The 14839-nt window shown below is 28.7% G+C and overlaps 1 protein-coding gene across 5 annotated transcripts; it reads right to left on the bottom strand.

Annotated features, from left to right (window-relative positions):
• Positions 1-4261: 4261 nt before the first annotated feature.
• LOC145187467 (carbohydrate sulfotransferase 11-like) lies at positions 4262-9748 on the bottom strand. 5 transcript variants are annotated; one of them, XR_016445132.1, is made up of 4 exons: positions 9524-9748; positions 7904-7950; positions 5109-5730; positions 4262-5046 (listed from the first exon to the last, which is right to left on the bottom strand). XR_016445132.1 is itself a non-coding variant. In XM_090067245.1 (4 exons), exons 1-4 carry the CDS (start codon positions 9627-9629, stop codon positions 5056-5058), a joined length of 405 nt encoding a protein of 134 aa, XP_089923371.1. In that variant the 5' UTR covers positions 9630-9748; the 3' UTR covers positions 4262-5055. The 5 variants fall into 5 exon arrangements, 4 of the variants coding, with proteins under 4 accessions (XP_089923371.1, XP_089923351.1, XP_089923362.1 ...); XM_090067245.1 differs by having other exon boundaries at positions 4262-5067; positions 5491-5730; XM_090067225.1 differs by having other exon boundaries at positions 4262-5000; positions 5491-5730.
• Positions 9749-14839: the final 5091 nt, after the last annotated feature.

The raw sequence follows: 14839 nt of genomic DNA, 5'->3' as shown, positions 1-14839 counted from the left end.
TAAGCTCTGAAGAAGATATGAATATATGAACAAATATGTTAAATAACTTACAGAGCCTTATAAAAAACCTAAATAATTCTGCAACAAAAACTAGAAATAATGCTAGATACAACATACAAATACAAAATTTTCTATGTATCAATGAATATCTAGATAATGTTAATAAAACAGTTGAATGCCCTTCTGAATATATAAAAGATTCTTCGTGATCTAAATTGCAGCAGAATAACCAAAATTATTGAAGCACGCAAGAATCAAGATGTTAAGCACTAGCTCCAAAGGAGCCATGGCGGGAAGCTTTAAAAATATTTTATACGTTTTTATAAAAATTTCAGAGTTAAAGAAAAAAGTTGGAAATAAATCGAGAAAATCTTTTAACTACCGTATATACTCGCGTATAAGTCGAGAAATTTTGGACGAAATATTTACTCTAAAACAGCAATTCGACTTTAATGCGGGTCAGAAAAAAAACAAATTTATTCCTAGAAATTTTTTTTTTTCGTATTTCTTATTTTTTGATTAAAAAATGTTTCATTTAATATTGATTTTGTATTGATTTTGGATCGACTTATACGCGAATATATACGGTATTTATTTAGTTATACAAGCAAAATCTGCTTTAAAGAAATTTGCAAGTTTTTATAATAAATGATGATACTGTAGATAAAAGATATAATAAAAAAATATGATCACGAATATTTTTAATAAGTGTAGCAGCTACAGTTGTAAGAAGAAATAAGCTTAGATATAAATTTGAAAGGAATCGACTTTGATCATCTAATTGATACTATGACTGATCGTATACTGGAAAACTTTTTTACAGAACTGTGGTAGCTGTGGAAGCGATATGAATGAACCTCCCTTTAATGCCTCATCTCAACAATATTGTTGAGTATGAGGCATCGAAGGTAGGATCATTCATTTCACTTCCTAAAAGATGCAATTATAAATTTAAATAGCGAAGATGAAACGTGCTTCCTTCGGTGCATATTAAGAGCAAAGGATTCTAGAGAGCATAGCAATAAACAAATCGATAAAGATCTTAAAAGTCATAAAAATGAACGAAGCCATTAACTAGTATCAAATATATAGTAGACGCTAAATTCATCAAAAAGTTTAAAAAAATCCAGAAAAAGTACATACCTTTAGTTATGATTCAAAAGAACCCTGTTATATAATATTCATTACAAATGAACATTACAAATAATAAACATTACTAAAAATGAACATTACAAATAATAAACATTACTAAAAATGAACATTACAAATAATAAACATTACTAAAAATGAACATTACAAATAATAAACATTACTAAAAATGAACATTACAAATAATAAACATTACTAAAAATAAACATCACAAATAATAAACATTACTAAAAATGAACATTACAAAAGTCCTGATAGTCTGGTTTTTTTTTGCTCATTTCAGAAAAAGTCTGCACATTTATCTGCCAGGTAAAAATTTTTTTTTGTTAATTCCACTGACCTAATAGATTACAATAATTGATTTTCTGATCGAATACACAAGTTTTCTGCGATTTTGTGTGTAATTAGCTCCTCATTAAAATGTACTGTTTCTTTTTTCCATTTGGGGGTTGTGCTCACATGAACCTTTAAAAGCAACAGCATGAACATACTAGTGTTTGCTAAATTGCTTTTCTACATCAATCAATATTGTTTATAAAGCTTTAAACATTTATTGCAACACATACATACTAATTCTAATACATACATACTTATATATGTTCATATATGCTTTGAACGCAGAATCTCAAATTGTTGAACTTTTCTTAAGAAAAAAAAAAAAATAATAAAATAAAAACGAACACCATCAGACATGCTCAAAGATCTATCAATCGAAAAAAAAACTCAAGCTTACATGCTTGATTAAGACATCCCCATCATCAAATTCGTTTTTCTTGTCTGATATTTTTTTTGAGATCAGGTAATGAGATCAGCTAATGAGATCAAGTGATGTCGGCTATGATATCTTAATTTAACAATTTGGTGTTGGTGTTTATGAATTCCTCAGCTGCAAGCGTGAAATGAATTATGTCACAAAATTTAGTTTTAAGAGATTTAGACAAGATTCCTTATTAATGATTAAATCTTCAAGTTTATGCCCATGGCGACGAGCTGTGCAATTGTCGACAGTCAACGCAATTTTTCTCTTTTTGTCGCTATGGAATCCAAAGTTTTCGCTGTAAACTATAACGGATGGCAAACTTGTTACCCCTTTTAAATCTCTGTTCTTCGAACTTTTTGATTAAAAAACACGATGTTATTCTCCGTAGGCATCTCCAAACCCCCTCCCCCCCTTCTACTATTGGACACACACTGCTGTGCTTTTCCCCAATACAGTTTTTTCCTTTTAAGTGTAAGCTCTTATTTTGTAAATACTGAAGAAACAGACAAAACTTATCTATATTACAGATATCTTTTACAGGATATTGGGGGAATTTTGTTGGCAAAAAGGTCTCCACGATGCAATCATTTTATCAGAACTTGCCTCTCCAGCAATAGTTTTGAGTAAAACAAAACTATTGCTGGAAAGGCAAATTCTGCTTCAAGTAAACACATGCCAAAAGTAAAAAAACGAAAATATATTTAATTGCAATCTCAGCTTTCTCTTTTCCTACATTACATGATATACACTCCTTAGCCTTAACTGATCAATTTTTTCCAGCCCATCATCCTGATACATAAAAATTTTCGAATAAGTAAAATTCTTTTGCAAAGTCATGCGCATTTTTTTTTAGTGGAACTACTGATGCAATCTTTATTACTTCCTATGGTAGTGAACCAATCCATCAAAGCTTCGTTTTTCATTTTATACGTTTCTAGCTTGGCTCGTTTTGCAATGCAAACAATGTAATAGGCTTGCCTAACCTCTTTTTTTTTTTTGCTTTTTAAAAGCTGGAAAATGTAAAACTTGCCATTTTGAGTTTTACGGTTACTTTACGTTTGACTTACTTTACCGTTGACTTAGTGTTCAAGAGCCAGAATATTGCAGGCCTAGTTTTTACTTTAACTTTAAATTTCAAATCAAATTGTTTAAATTTCAAAAATTTTTTGGTTTAGCGTAAGTACAATAATTTTTCGAGTGTAATCCGATAGAAACGAGCTTAAAAACAAGTTATTCATTGTGAAATATGCGATTCTTTAAAAAAAAAAAGATTTTTTAAAATCTTTAAAAAAAAGAAAAGTAGTTCGTTATAGTAAATTAAAATTTTATAGCAGAAAAAATGTTTTTCAAGAAAAACGTTGTAAGCTTTTTAAACTTATTTTAAAACTTTATTTACTTTATCTGAGAAGCGCAAAAAAGTAAAAAACTACAGGGGGTTTAATTTGATATTTAAAAAAGACAGTAAAATTTGTTTAAATATATGTACATATATTATACATGTATTTTTAAGATAAACATTTCAAGTTTATTGCCTTATGTAACCAATTATATAAGAATTTTTAAAAACTTTCCATAAAATTATAATTAGGCTGTTAGATATATAATTTAGACAACAAAGTAAGAACCCAGATACAAAAATGTGGCGTGAAATAATTAAATTTGATAGAATTAATAATTTGATCGAATTTCGCATTAGCATGATGAAATTCGCATAACGTCCTGTTGTTCTAAACCTTTTTAATAAAAAAAAAAAAACAAATCAAGTTGTTTAAATCATTAAAAAGATTTTCAAAATGGCGAATGTGGACAAGTGGGCGAAAGGGGGGGGAAGGCAAGAGGGGGATAGAAAAAAATTGTAGTAGTGCCACTTTCTCCTTATGTTTAGAAACCATCTTAAGATAGGTAACACACAATCAACGTTTAAAAGCTCTAAACACACGATAAGTAAAATTTAAACCACATTTGAAAAAACATTGTTCTTGTTTTTGGTTAAAAGCTCCATTAAACTAGAAAACCTTCTGATAGGACAAAACTATTGGTTCGAATTATAGAGTTTTTCGAACTATGGGAGGTTCTACTAATGGGAATTTGTCTTTTCCTATTCAAATTAGGAACAGCACGTTTGTTTTCTATTCGTATAGCAACTTACAACGTCTTTGTTATAATTTAATACTTTATTAATTTTTCTTCTCGCGAGTCAAAGAAAATTCTCCTCATCTCCTCGCACCTGACTTTATAAGAAAAATATCACAATTTTTCGTCAAAGCGATGTATCCCGAAAATGTATGCAAACTCTTCTGACGAGCTGGTTCAATTCTATTTAAGTCACAAACGAATAAAAATGATAATGAATAAAACAAAAGAGTAACTAACATTTAATACATGTTCCAATTTCGACACGTGATTATTGAATATCTATAAAGTATTTGACAAATATATTAAAAATGATCTTCGTGTTGAAATTTGAATCTTCAAAAAAACAAATGTTTTTAGAACTTAGTTTATGTCATTTTAAACTTTAAAAAACCGGAGGGTTGTATCCAAACGCAAGAAAGTCGTCTTCATAAAGATCATAAAGCTGTTTGATTTCTGTCTTTGTTAAGTTCGAAAAGTACTTTTGCATGATGTCGCTGGATTTTAATAAATATCGATCGCTCGCATTGACTGGAAAATAAAATTTCTCATTTAAATGTGCATTTTTTAGGATCGCAACAGAATCCTCAGTTAATGTTTCCATTTTTCCTATGTAATCATACTTGTGGGAACAAGGTGAGCATAGTTTTGTCATCAAATCCCAATGTTCATCAAAATGTCTTTTTTTTAAAATATAATTAACAAACTCTCGAAAAGTAATTTTACTTCCTTTATTAAATTCCTCTCGGGTCAAATTTTTTCGTGACAGACTGAGTATGTCCCAGCCGTATGTTTGTCTGAAATACAAGGTATATGGGTCTTCGAACTTATTTCTGAATGTTGCCACCAATCTTTCAAACGGATGACGCGTTATAAGAAAAGAATAATACCCCCATTCGCGAAGTTGTTTTTCTGAACCGTTGAGATGTTTAAGCATCGTGTAATTTAGTCGATGAACCTAGATAAGAGCGGTAAACATCGTCCTTCGATTATTAAACATCGTCCTACGATTATCAAACATCGTCCTACGATTATTAAAGAGAAAGCAGTTTGTATTATTACTTACCAATTATTATTACTTACCAATTATTATTACTTACCAGTTACAAAGATATTTTGTCCTTTATGTCTTCTTCTAATTCTTCTAATTTATTCTTTTTAATTTATGTTAATTAAGTTTTTCTAATTTATAAACTTCAAAAGTACAATAAAAATCCAAACAAAAAATTAACGAGTAAATTTACAGAGATTCGTTTACTCAAGGCAGAAACGTAGCTTCTGTCTGCTAAACATATCGCATTTTATTGATAGCTCATATGGTTATTTACATATCTTAATATGGTTTTAACAAATCCGTTTGCAGAGAGTTCATTCCAGTGTAAAGAAGCACATTAAGCTGTCTCAAATTGTAAATCAAGTTTTCTAATCAATTGATAAAAAAAACTGACCTCGTTTTTGTCAATAGTTAAAATCTGTTCATAAGTGAAGTTTCCAGTGAGGACTTGAAAAACTCTCTTCCACGTTGTAGATGCAGCTTTTGGTATGAAGCAATAAAGAAGTTTTGCTGCGTCTGAATAAATTTTGTAGTTGTCATTTATCACAGATTTCGGTTTTGTCATGCAAAATTTGAAAAGAGCTTCTTTTCTGAGCTGCTGAGTTAGCAAAATGTTTCTTTCAGCTTCCATACCCTTAAGAAATCAAAATGATTTTGAAAATTCAAATGGCAGACAATTAATATGGTGAATTAAAATGCTTTTATATAAAAAATGTTTCTTCTTCAAATGAAAAAACCATTTATACTAATTTAAATTTTAACCGATTATATTTATATTGACTATTTATATTTATATCAACTAATTATATTTATGTATGTATAATGAATGGCAATCGTCCGGTCTTTGTTTGAGTTGTTTGGAAAAAGTTTATCTTTCAATAAAACGAATAAGTTAAAAAAGGAACATAATACTTGCTTTTATTTTAGAATTTTTCATGGGTAAACCTTTTCTCCTTTAACGCTATTTTTAACTTTCTAGTATTGGCATTTGGCCTCCTAGTATCTCACTACAAACACGTTTCTCCCCATATTCCTTCTATTTAAGAGTTAAAGAATTGCTTTGCAAGAAAAAAAAAATCTAAGGATTGCAGTTCGAACTTATTCACTTTTTTTTACATTTAAATAGTAGAAGTAAAAAAGTTACATAAAAACAAATTTACGTTAAAAAATGACCTATTTTTTAATAAAAGTTTAGAATTTTAGATAATTAACGTAAATCGCAAAAGATTTTATTCTATGAGTTGGCATAAAGTTTTGAAAGTTATTCCAGATAACAATCAATTTAGTATGTACGATAAGGGTGGGGAATGAGGCAGAAAGAAGAGGAGCTGATGAAGATAAAACCACCAAAAACGAGAGAGGGCACGGTAGGAGGTTTCTTAAAGGTTATAATTGCTTTAATCTATTTATTGCTGATAAATTCCAGAAAAGTCTCCACATATTTTTAACAACCTTTGACACTTATAAGCCTGCCAAGCACAATAATGAACTTCTTTATTTGTCTTCATTTCTAGATTAAAAAAGGAGGGACGGGGAGAGGAGAGGCAGGTCGGTAGTTTAGTGAAGTCGAATAGACTTTGTAAGACCATAAGAAAGAGGGAACTCAACACTTGAAAAATTCAAATCAATAGTTATTTCGTTTTACTTCTATTTTAATCAACATTTTTACCTAGAAGTTACTTTTAACTTTGATTCTGTGGTGAGCTTCTGCTAATATTTCTGGTAATATTTAGAGTGGTCATTTGCACTCCAGACTGTTACGAGAAAAATCATCAATTTGAATTCGAATTAACATATTATTAAATAAAAAGCGCGAAGGGAAAAGTCTTAGATCGTTCGAACAAACAATCATGTTTCCGTGGTCAGGAAACGATACAAAGGTCCCGAAGTTTCCTTGTGACTTAGAAAATAATTTGTTACCTAGCATTATTCTTAGTTTGATCATTGAACGTGTTCAAAGAGAGGTGACGTCTCTTAGTGTTTAACCATTATATTGGTTGAATTTTAAATGGGACTCTAAGTTGATAACTTTTTACGTTTGAAAAGTCATTAGATTACTTGCAATAATTACAATTCGGTTTCAAAAAGTTGCATTAAAAAATTATTTCTTTTTTTTTCGCCATTTCTTTGTATTTCTAGAGCAAGCGCTTAATATTGACTGTATATTAGATCTAGAGCGGAAAAAAATGTTATTTTTTCAACAATCGACCACGAAAAAATTATTATCTTGTTTTAAATAAACCCAAGAAAGGAATTTATTTGGTTCAGTATATGCAATTGAATACCAACGCAATACCAAAATAACATCTTTTGTGCTTTGTGGAGTGTAAGGAAGTTAAAAATATTTTGGTATTTATAAAAAAATCATCAACTTCCATCATAAGCGTATGCACTAATGCCTTAGCAAGCATATCCGTGGTGCCAACAAGTTTAATATATATATATATTTTTCATTTTCAATTTTTTTAAAATCTTGATAGACATTCAAAAATATACAAGTTTAAGAAAGAAAAAAATTAAAAACAGTTGGTTACCAACGCTTAATGGAGGCTATTGCTTATAGAATTAAGAGTTGATTTTACAAAAAACCAAACATGTTAACACAAACTTATTGACTCAAAATTTTCGAAAATGACAAAGATGTTTTGTATCTTACTAAACTATCAAAAAAGAAAAGCTAAATTTACGTGAAAAGTAAATTACATTTGTATGAGCAAATTATTTTTACGCAACTTTTTGTAACTTAATAAATTACAAAAAATTGCGTAAAAAGTCATTTGCCTCAATTCTATATAAAATAGACATACCTTTTTACAAGGCTGACTTTCGTTTTTGATAACAACATTTATGCAATCTAAAGCATACACAAAAATAACAAAGTTTTAACTTAATTTAAAGATCGTTCACATTAAAATTAACATTTTGAGTTAATATGATTTTTAAAACTAAAAAGCATTCAGGGGGTAGAACGGCCTATAGAGACAGTAAATTGATTACATATATAATTAAATTGTATATCTCATAAGAGGTAAAAGATAGATGTTTCTACTTATAAATAGGCCACAAACATATTCAAAAATGTATTAAAACTATAGGTATCAAATTTTGATATCCTTGTAGCTAAAATGTAAAAATAATAATAATACCAATATAAATCAATAAAAATAAAAATAAAAAATATATAAATCAATAAAAATAAAAAAAATAATTTTACTTTCACATGATGCACTTATCGCCTAATAAAAATAAAGTTAATAAAAATAAAATTGAGAATGTCATATAATTATATAAATGTACTTTATGAACTATACATTTATATAATCTTATATAATGATTATTTTTGTTAAAAAATCATCTTTTAAAAATATTAATAACCTGGTTTTTATATTTTATAATAAAGACTTCAAAAAAGACCACATTATGGGAATTCTTTCACGATTAATTATTATAACGCCAATTTGTTTCCACTGGGTTCAGACTTTGTTGTCAAAAATATCTTTTAAAAATTAATAGAATATGTTAAAAAAATGTATAGCAGTAAGTACATAGTATTATATAGTAGTACTATATACTAGTATGCAAGTATATAAGTAAGTATATAGTATAAGCATTTAGTAAGTATATAAAATAAGAACTGTAATCAATTTTAAAACAATTAAGTTGCTTACATAAGTTGCTAACTTCAGACAATGCACTTTGCATCGATTTTGAGACCAGTGTTTTTATATGATTTTTAAACAGCATAAAATTCTCTGCGACAATTAATAATAATAAAAGGGGCGGGGGCGGGGACGGGGGATTTGAGTAGCGCCAAAATGCTGTGACTCATTAAGAATCTTACCTTGCGTAATTTAATTGCAAAAAATCATTTTGTGTGGAAAATGCGCAGTTCTAACAAAAACAAAAAAATTCATTGAATAGCCATAGAATAGTGCTTTGTTATGAATTACTTTGCTAAAGACAAGAGGTGTTTAATGAATACAACGCCTTCTGTAACAAAATTATTTCGGCCAATCTCAAAATCGAAAATCAATATTTTAAACATGATTATTTTTTTAAATAAAATTTTTTAAGTAATTTAAAAAAACAAAAAACCCTTTGAAGGAAAAAACCCTAGAAATAGGAACCAAAAAACAGTTGGTTATATTTCTGCTGCCAATAGAACAATCCAGAGGACTGCTTAATAACTGCTTTACATTTTTGCTTAAAAATAGATATCAATCCATTCCGCTAAATACAAGAATTCCAAGACAACTTATTTTAATTAGATAAAATTTTTTACATTATACGATTTTTACATTACATAGCAGAAGAAATGGATTTGGCAACAAAGTGAAGAACATCTAAATCTTTATTTCTTCCAAGAATTATCTGCAATAGAAAATCATAAACAACAAAAAAAAAAAAAGGATAAATTTCAAACTTACTTTCGAGCAAACGAACTCGCGATAATGCATAATTTCGAACTTCACGGAGGACGACAGCTGCTAAAAAAGTCGCAAAAGTTATCCATATAAGAGGTTTTCCCTTCATTGTATCTTTTATATTTTTTTCATAAAGTTTTTGCTGTTTCAGTAAATGTAAAGGAGTTTCTGTACTGAAGCGAGTAAACAATTTTGCATTGTGTTGCAAACGATTGAGTCATTAATTGTATTTACTTTAATGACGCACCTTTTAACTAGTCGTATACGAGTGTCTAAGTACTTAGCCTATTACGCAACTGGTAATTGTCTGAAAACATTTTCTTACAAAAAATCTGGTGTAAGATTTAATAGATAGATTTATTTTTTTCTATTGCGGAGGCAAGGAGAGATTTTCCACTGCCGTGTGTAGCAAGAATAACAATAAAAGCTCTTGTAAATAAAGTAACTATTTTCTGATTTAATTCATTATTTTAAACCTTACTTTAGCACTATTAACAAAGAAATGTGCCGAACATTTTTTTATAAAGTCTTTGGGTCAAGAACATTTATTCTTTAGAAAGATCTTTGTTTACTTTAATGTTACTAATTTTAAATAAAGGAGAAAAACTTCTCGCAAAATAATTGCGAAATACTTTTTACCTCAAAATAATTACCAGACATTTTAAGCAGCTTTTTTTCGAATAACCAATGAATAAAACTTTGTTTAATTTGCTGAAATTTTATTTTTTTAATTAAAGCAAACGCTATTTAAAAAAAACAGTAACGGAGTTTTGTTATAATTGTTAGATTATGCATTTTAAGCGCGTGACCTATGATTTCATTTAACTGCACCTCTTACCCACCCTGCTTTTGTAATAAACCAGAATGCTGGATTTCATACATACATACATACACACATACATACATACATGCATACATACATATATACATACATACATACATACATACATACATACATACATACATACATACATACATACATACATACATACATACATACATACATACATACATACATACATACATACATACATACATACATACATACATACATACATACATACATACATACATACATACATACATACATACATACATACATACATACATACATACATACATACATACATACATACATACATACATACATACATACATACATACATACATACATACATACATACATACATACATACATACATACATACATACATACATACATACATACATACATACATACATACATACATACATACATACATACATACATACATACATACATACATACATACATACATACATACATACATACATACATACATACATACATACATACATACATACATACATACATACATACATACATACATACATACATACATACATACATACATACATACATACATACATACATATATATATATATATATATATATATATATATATATATATATATATATATGTGCATGAAAGCAATATTACTGAATAATAGTATTAATCTTTATGATTTAAATCCAACATTTTAGTTCAACGAAAACGAAATAGAAACGAAGTCATTTTTAAAAAACGGCAACAAAATAAAAACTTAGAGTTAATGTAAATAGACGAAATAAAAACGAAATAGTTTTTGTTATTAGGAACGATAGTTAAAGATTGTCTTTATGAATTTTGTGATACTGTATGTAGAACTCACAAATAGGCAAGATATCCAAGGTATAGCCAAACTTGTTTTGCAGTTTGCTTAACCAAAGCAAAACACATCAAAGACATAAAACTAAAAGCAAAGCGCTAACTGTCAAGTACTTACTGTCAACTGACATCTTTTACTTGCTAATCGTCTTTAGTATTAACCTTTTTATGCCAAATGCTCCTAGTCTTAGTGGAAGGAAAACAGAAAGCGGCATTCATGATTTTAATACTTATCTGTCACAGAATTGTAGTTTTGAAGTTAGTGGAAAAAATGCAACAAAATTAAGTACCCACCTTAGAACTTGTCAACAAGAAGTTTAGAAAGAATTTAAAATAAGCGATGATGAAAAGAGAAATATTAACTTGGCAAAGAAACAGAAGCTAAATGATTCAGCTCGTGGAGGTGCTAAAGTACGTGCATTACGGAAGTTATTATATTAATAGTATGAGGCGGTATATGGTCTACAAATTCTGTTGAGTACAATGATCAAATTGTTACAGTTTATGCACAGATTACTGCATCTGACTGTCCGATGCAGAATGTGCATATTCCTGAATTTAAAAATATGCTACCTGCCTGCAACAAATAATTCCTTGTTACAAGTGAGGAGCATTAATGTTATTTGATTTTTTGTGTAAATTTGCAAAAACAAAAATGCAACAAGTGATTTAACTATACAATACGATTATTCAAGTAAAATTGGTTAAGAAAACTTTTAAAAAAACTGTTTAAAAAAATTACACAAATTTTTTTCAAACATTTTTTTTTTAAGTTTTCGTGGCGAAATAAAGTTTGATATAGATCGTTAAGACATTTTCTCGGTTAATAAGAAGCAATTCAAAGACAAAATATTTTAAACTTTTTTTTGCAATTGTTGTAGGGGAACATGGGGTAAGATGACGAACGGGGCAAGATGAAAACATATTATCTTCAAAACTTAACTAAATATGAAATCTGAATGTAGCTAAGAGGGAAGTAGATTACATCTACTAGATTTATTTATGCTTTCTTTATGAATACTATTTTCGGAATCAAAGATAATTATTAAAAAGGTTTTTCCTATATTAAGGAAAAAAAAATTATCCACTTCAATTTGATTTATTTCATCATTACATTACCATCCAAAGGTAAGCAAGAGTTTCTCATTCAGTTTGTTCAATTTGGAAGCCATACAAGTAGTATTAAGCTATGATAACTTATTTATGTAGAGTTCTGAGTCATTTTGATGATTAAGTAGCCTAGGGGCAAGATGAACGGGGCAAGATGACTCGTTTGTCGTTTCGCCAAAGTACATGTTTTACCATAAACCTGTACTGTAATAACTTTTGTGTGGCTTAGTCATTATTACATTGCTTTATTATGCATTGAAATATTTTGTTTGACATTTGCTTTATTTTGTTGTGTTGGAATTTGTTATGAACTGATTAGTAGACTTTTTTTTGCATAGTCCTGTATAAATATATAGTTTAATTGTTTAAAAAATCACATAACCGTTGGTATTACATATCTTACTAACTAGAATTTATGATATCGTGTTATTTGAGAAGGTAATGGTATAATGGAATTTACTTTTTTTAAAGTCGCCATCTTGCCCCGCATACGGGGCAAAATGATAATTTGAGGTAACTTTGGTTAATGAGTTTTTTCCAGGCTATTTTAAATTTTTATGTGGGTTTTTTTTATACATACGTGACGCACAATAATTTGTTTTCCACTTTTTGATAAAGTTTTACTTATTGTAACAGTTATTGAATAAGATATATGTGCTTTTCAAAACGTTCGTCATCTTGCCCCATGTTCCCCTAAATGTTTTGAAGTTTTTTTGTTTACATATTCTACTTAACGCTAAGATTTAAATGTTTTTAAATTTAACTTTGAGTACGACACAACGCTCTGAGCGAGATACTTTATCGGGAAAAAGTAAAGCTTTAATCAAGAATGTACCACTCGCCAAAATGTTCATAAAACTATCCAAAAACATAGGATTATTAATATGACCATGATTTATAATGGTATTTATAGTGGTAGAGTGGTAGTGATCGCGGACTTTAAACTTAAAGTTAAACTACGTTTTCTCGAAGAAATCGCAACTTTTAACTGCCGGACGATGCGAGAATTATAAACAGGATACATTTGGCAAATAATTTTTTTTTGTTTCAAATTAAAATTAATATACTGTTTTTACTTAATTACTAATTAATTTACTTACATACATTTGTTCTAACTGTTGTATAAAATTTTTCTTGAATAATCCACAAAATAATGTAATAAACTTTCGTTAAAGTTTGAATAGCTAAAGTTTACGGTTTAGAGTATTGTCAAAACACCAGCGTATCGGTCGTATATGCAATTGTAGTGGACATAAGTGAGATTGGGATAACAACCTTTTTGCGAACTAAATACCGAACGATAAGTTCTACAAACAATTTTTACGGTTTTCTTTATAAACATAAAACTAATATGGTTTTCATTAAAAGCGAAAATTACGTTGCTCATACTTAGAACACATGGCCTAATGTCTTTCTCTCTGTCTTTCTCTCTTCAATCTGCAGCTACAAAAGCTTACCTGGATTATTTAGATGTTATAGCTACGTGTTTTGGAAAAGGAATTTAAAAATTATTTTTGTTCTTCAATCCAAAGAATTGGCAAAAGATCTTGCACAAATCTTCCAAACTTGACAAGAACGTATTATTCTGAGGATAGAACGTGTTTTTCTGTGGCTCTTAGTTTCTTCGACCCAGTAAAATATTCTAAGGATTTTAAATCGAATTGGCAGAAGACATTCGAGATACTTTAACATCAGTGTATTTTAAGAGTACTTTTTTCAATGACGTTATGATGTTATAAAGACTTTAAGGACTTAAATTAGAGACTCAAAAAAAATATATATATATATTTTCTCCAGAAAATTCAAAAAACATTAGCAACAACAACAAAAAAAGAATTAATTTGAAACAAATCAGGAGCTGTCACTGGATATAATTTAAAAGTTGACAGAATATTGTAACCACCAATTTAGTTCACAAAAACGATCCATAAAAAGCACTTTTTTCTGATTCCGCTTGACTTTGGTCAAACTCTTAATTTTAATTCTGAACCAGAAAAAATCTGTTAAACTAAAGTTCTGATATAAAAGTGCGAAAAATCAATGTGATTAAGAAGTGTTTTATGAACGATGATTCCACATTCAATGGAAACTTTTTTGATTTCTTTCCTTGGTTATATTCCTTTTGTTTCCTTAAAATTCTAAATAGTGTTTATGCATTTGATAATAATTTTAAAAATGCTTTAGTAGTCACATAACGCTGGTCATACTAATCATGCAATACCAATAAAGCAATAGTGCTATAATGTTATTCGTTTTAAATAACTCTTAAACATACGTCTGAATCACATAATCACATTATTAAAAACGGTTAGTGAAATCACGTTATAATGAAAAGTAGGTAATTTGCGTTTTGCATTGGTGTTTGATAACCGGTGGTTCAAGGTCGAATGTGTTGTACTTTTCAGTAAATTGCTCAAGCTTCCTCTTTAAAAAATTAAACGTATTTTGAAAGTACGATATTGAATAACTTACAATAAAAGTGAACGTACCAAAGCGCCAAACGCTATATTTTATATTTAC

The sequence above is a fragment of the Hydra viridissima genome, unplaced genomic scaffold (assembly GCF_058129835.1).
Source record: "Hydra viridissima isolate aposymbiotic clone 2 unplaced genomic scaffold, HvirCarnegie_v1 scaffold_1, whole genome shotgun sequence".
Lineage (NCBI taxonomy): Eukaryota > Metazoa > Cnidaria > Hydrozoa > Anthoathecata > Hydridae > Hydra > Hydra viridissima.
This window is presented reverse-complemented; position numbering and strand designations above follow the sequence as displayed.

What these genes read in the sequence shown, in the direction of transcription:
- LOC145187467 (XM_090067225.1), bottom strand. Translation starts at nt 9,629, where the DNA reads ATGAAGGGAAAACCTCTTATATGGATAACTTTTGCGACTTTTTTAGCA. An exon ending in GCGAGTTCGTTTGCTCGAAA is followed by an intron (nt 7,951 to 9,523) that starts GTAAGTTTGAAA and finishes TGTATGCTTTAG; the next exon opens with ATTGCATAAATGTTGTTATC. An exon ending in TAACTATTGACAAAAACGAG is followed by an intron (nt 5,001 to 5,490) that starts GTCAGTTTTTTT and finishes GCTCTTATCTAG; the next exon opens with GTTCATCGACTAAATTACAC.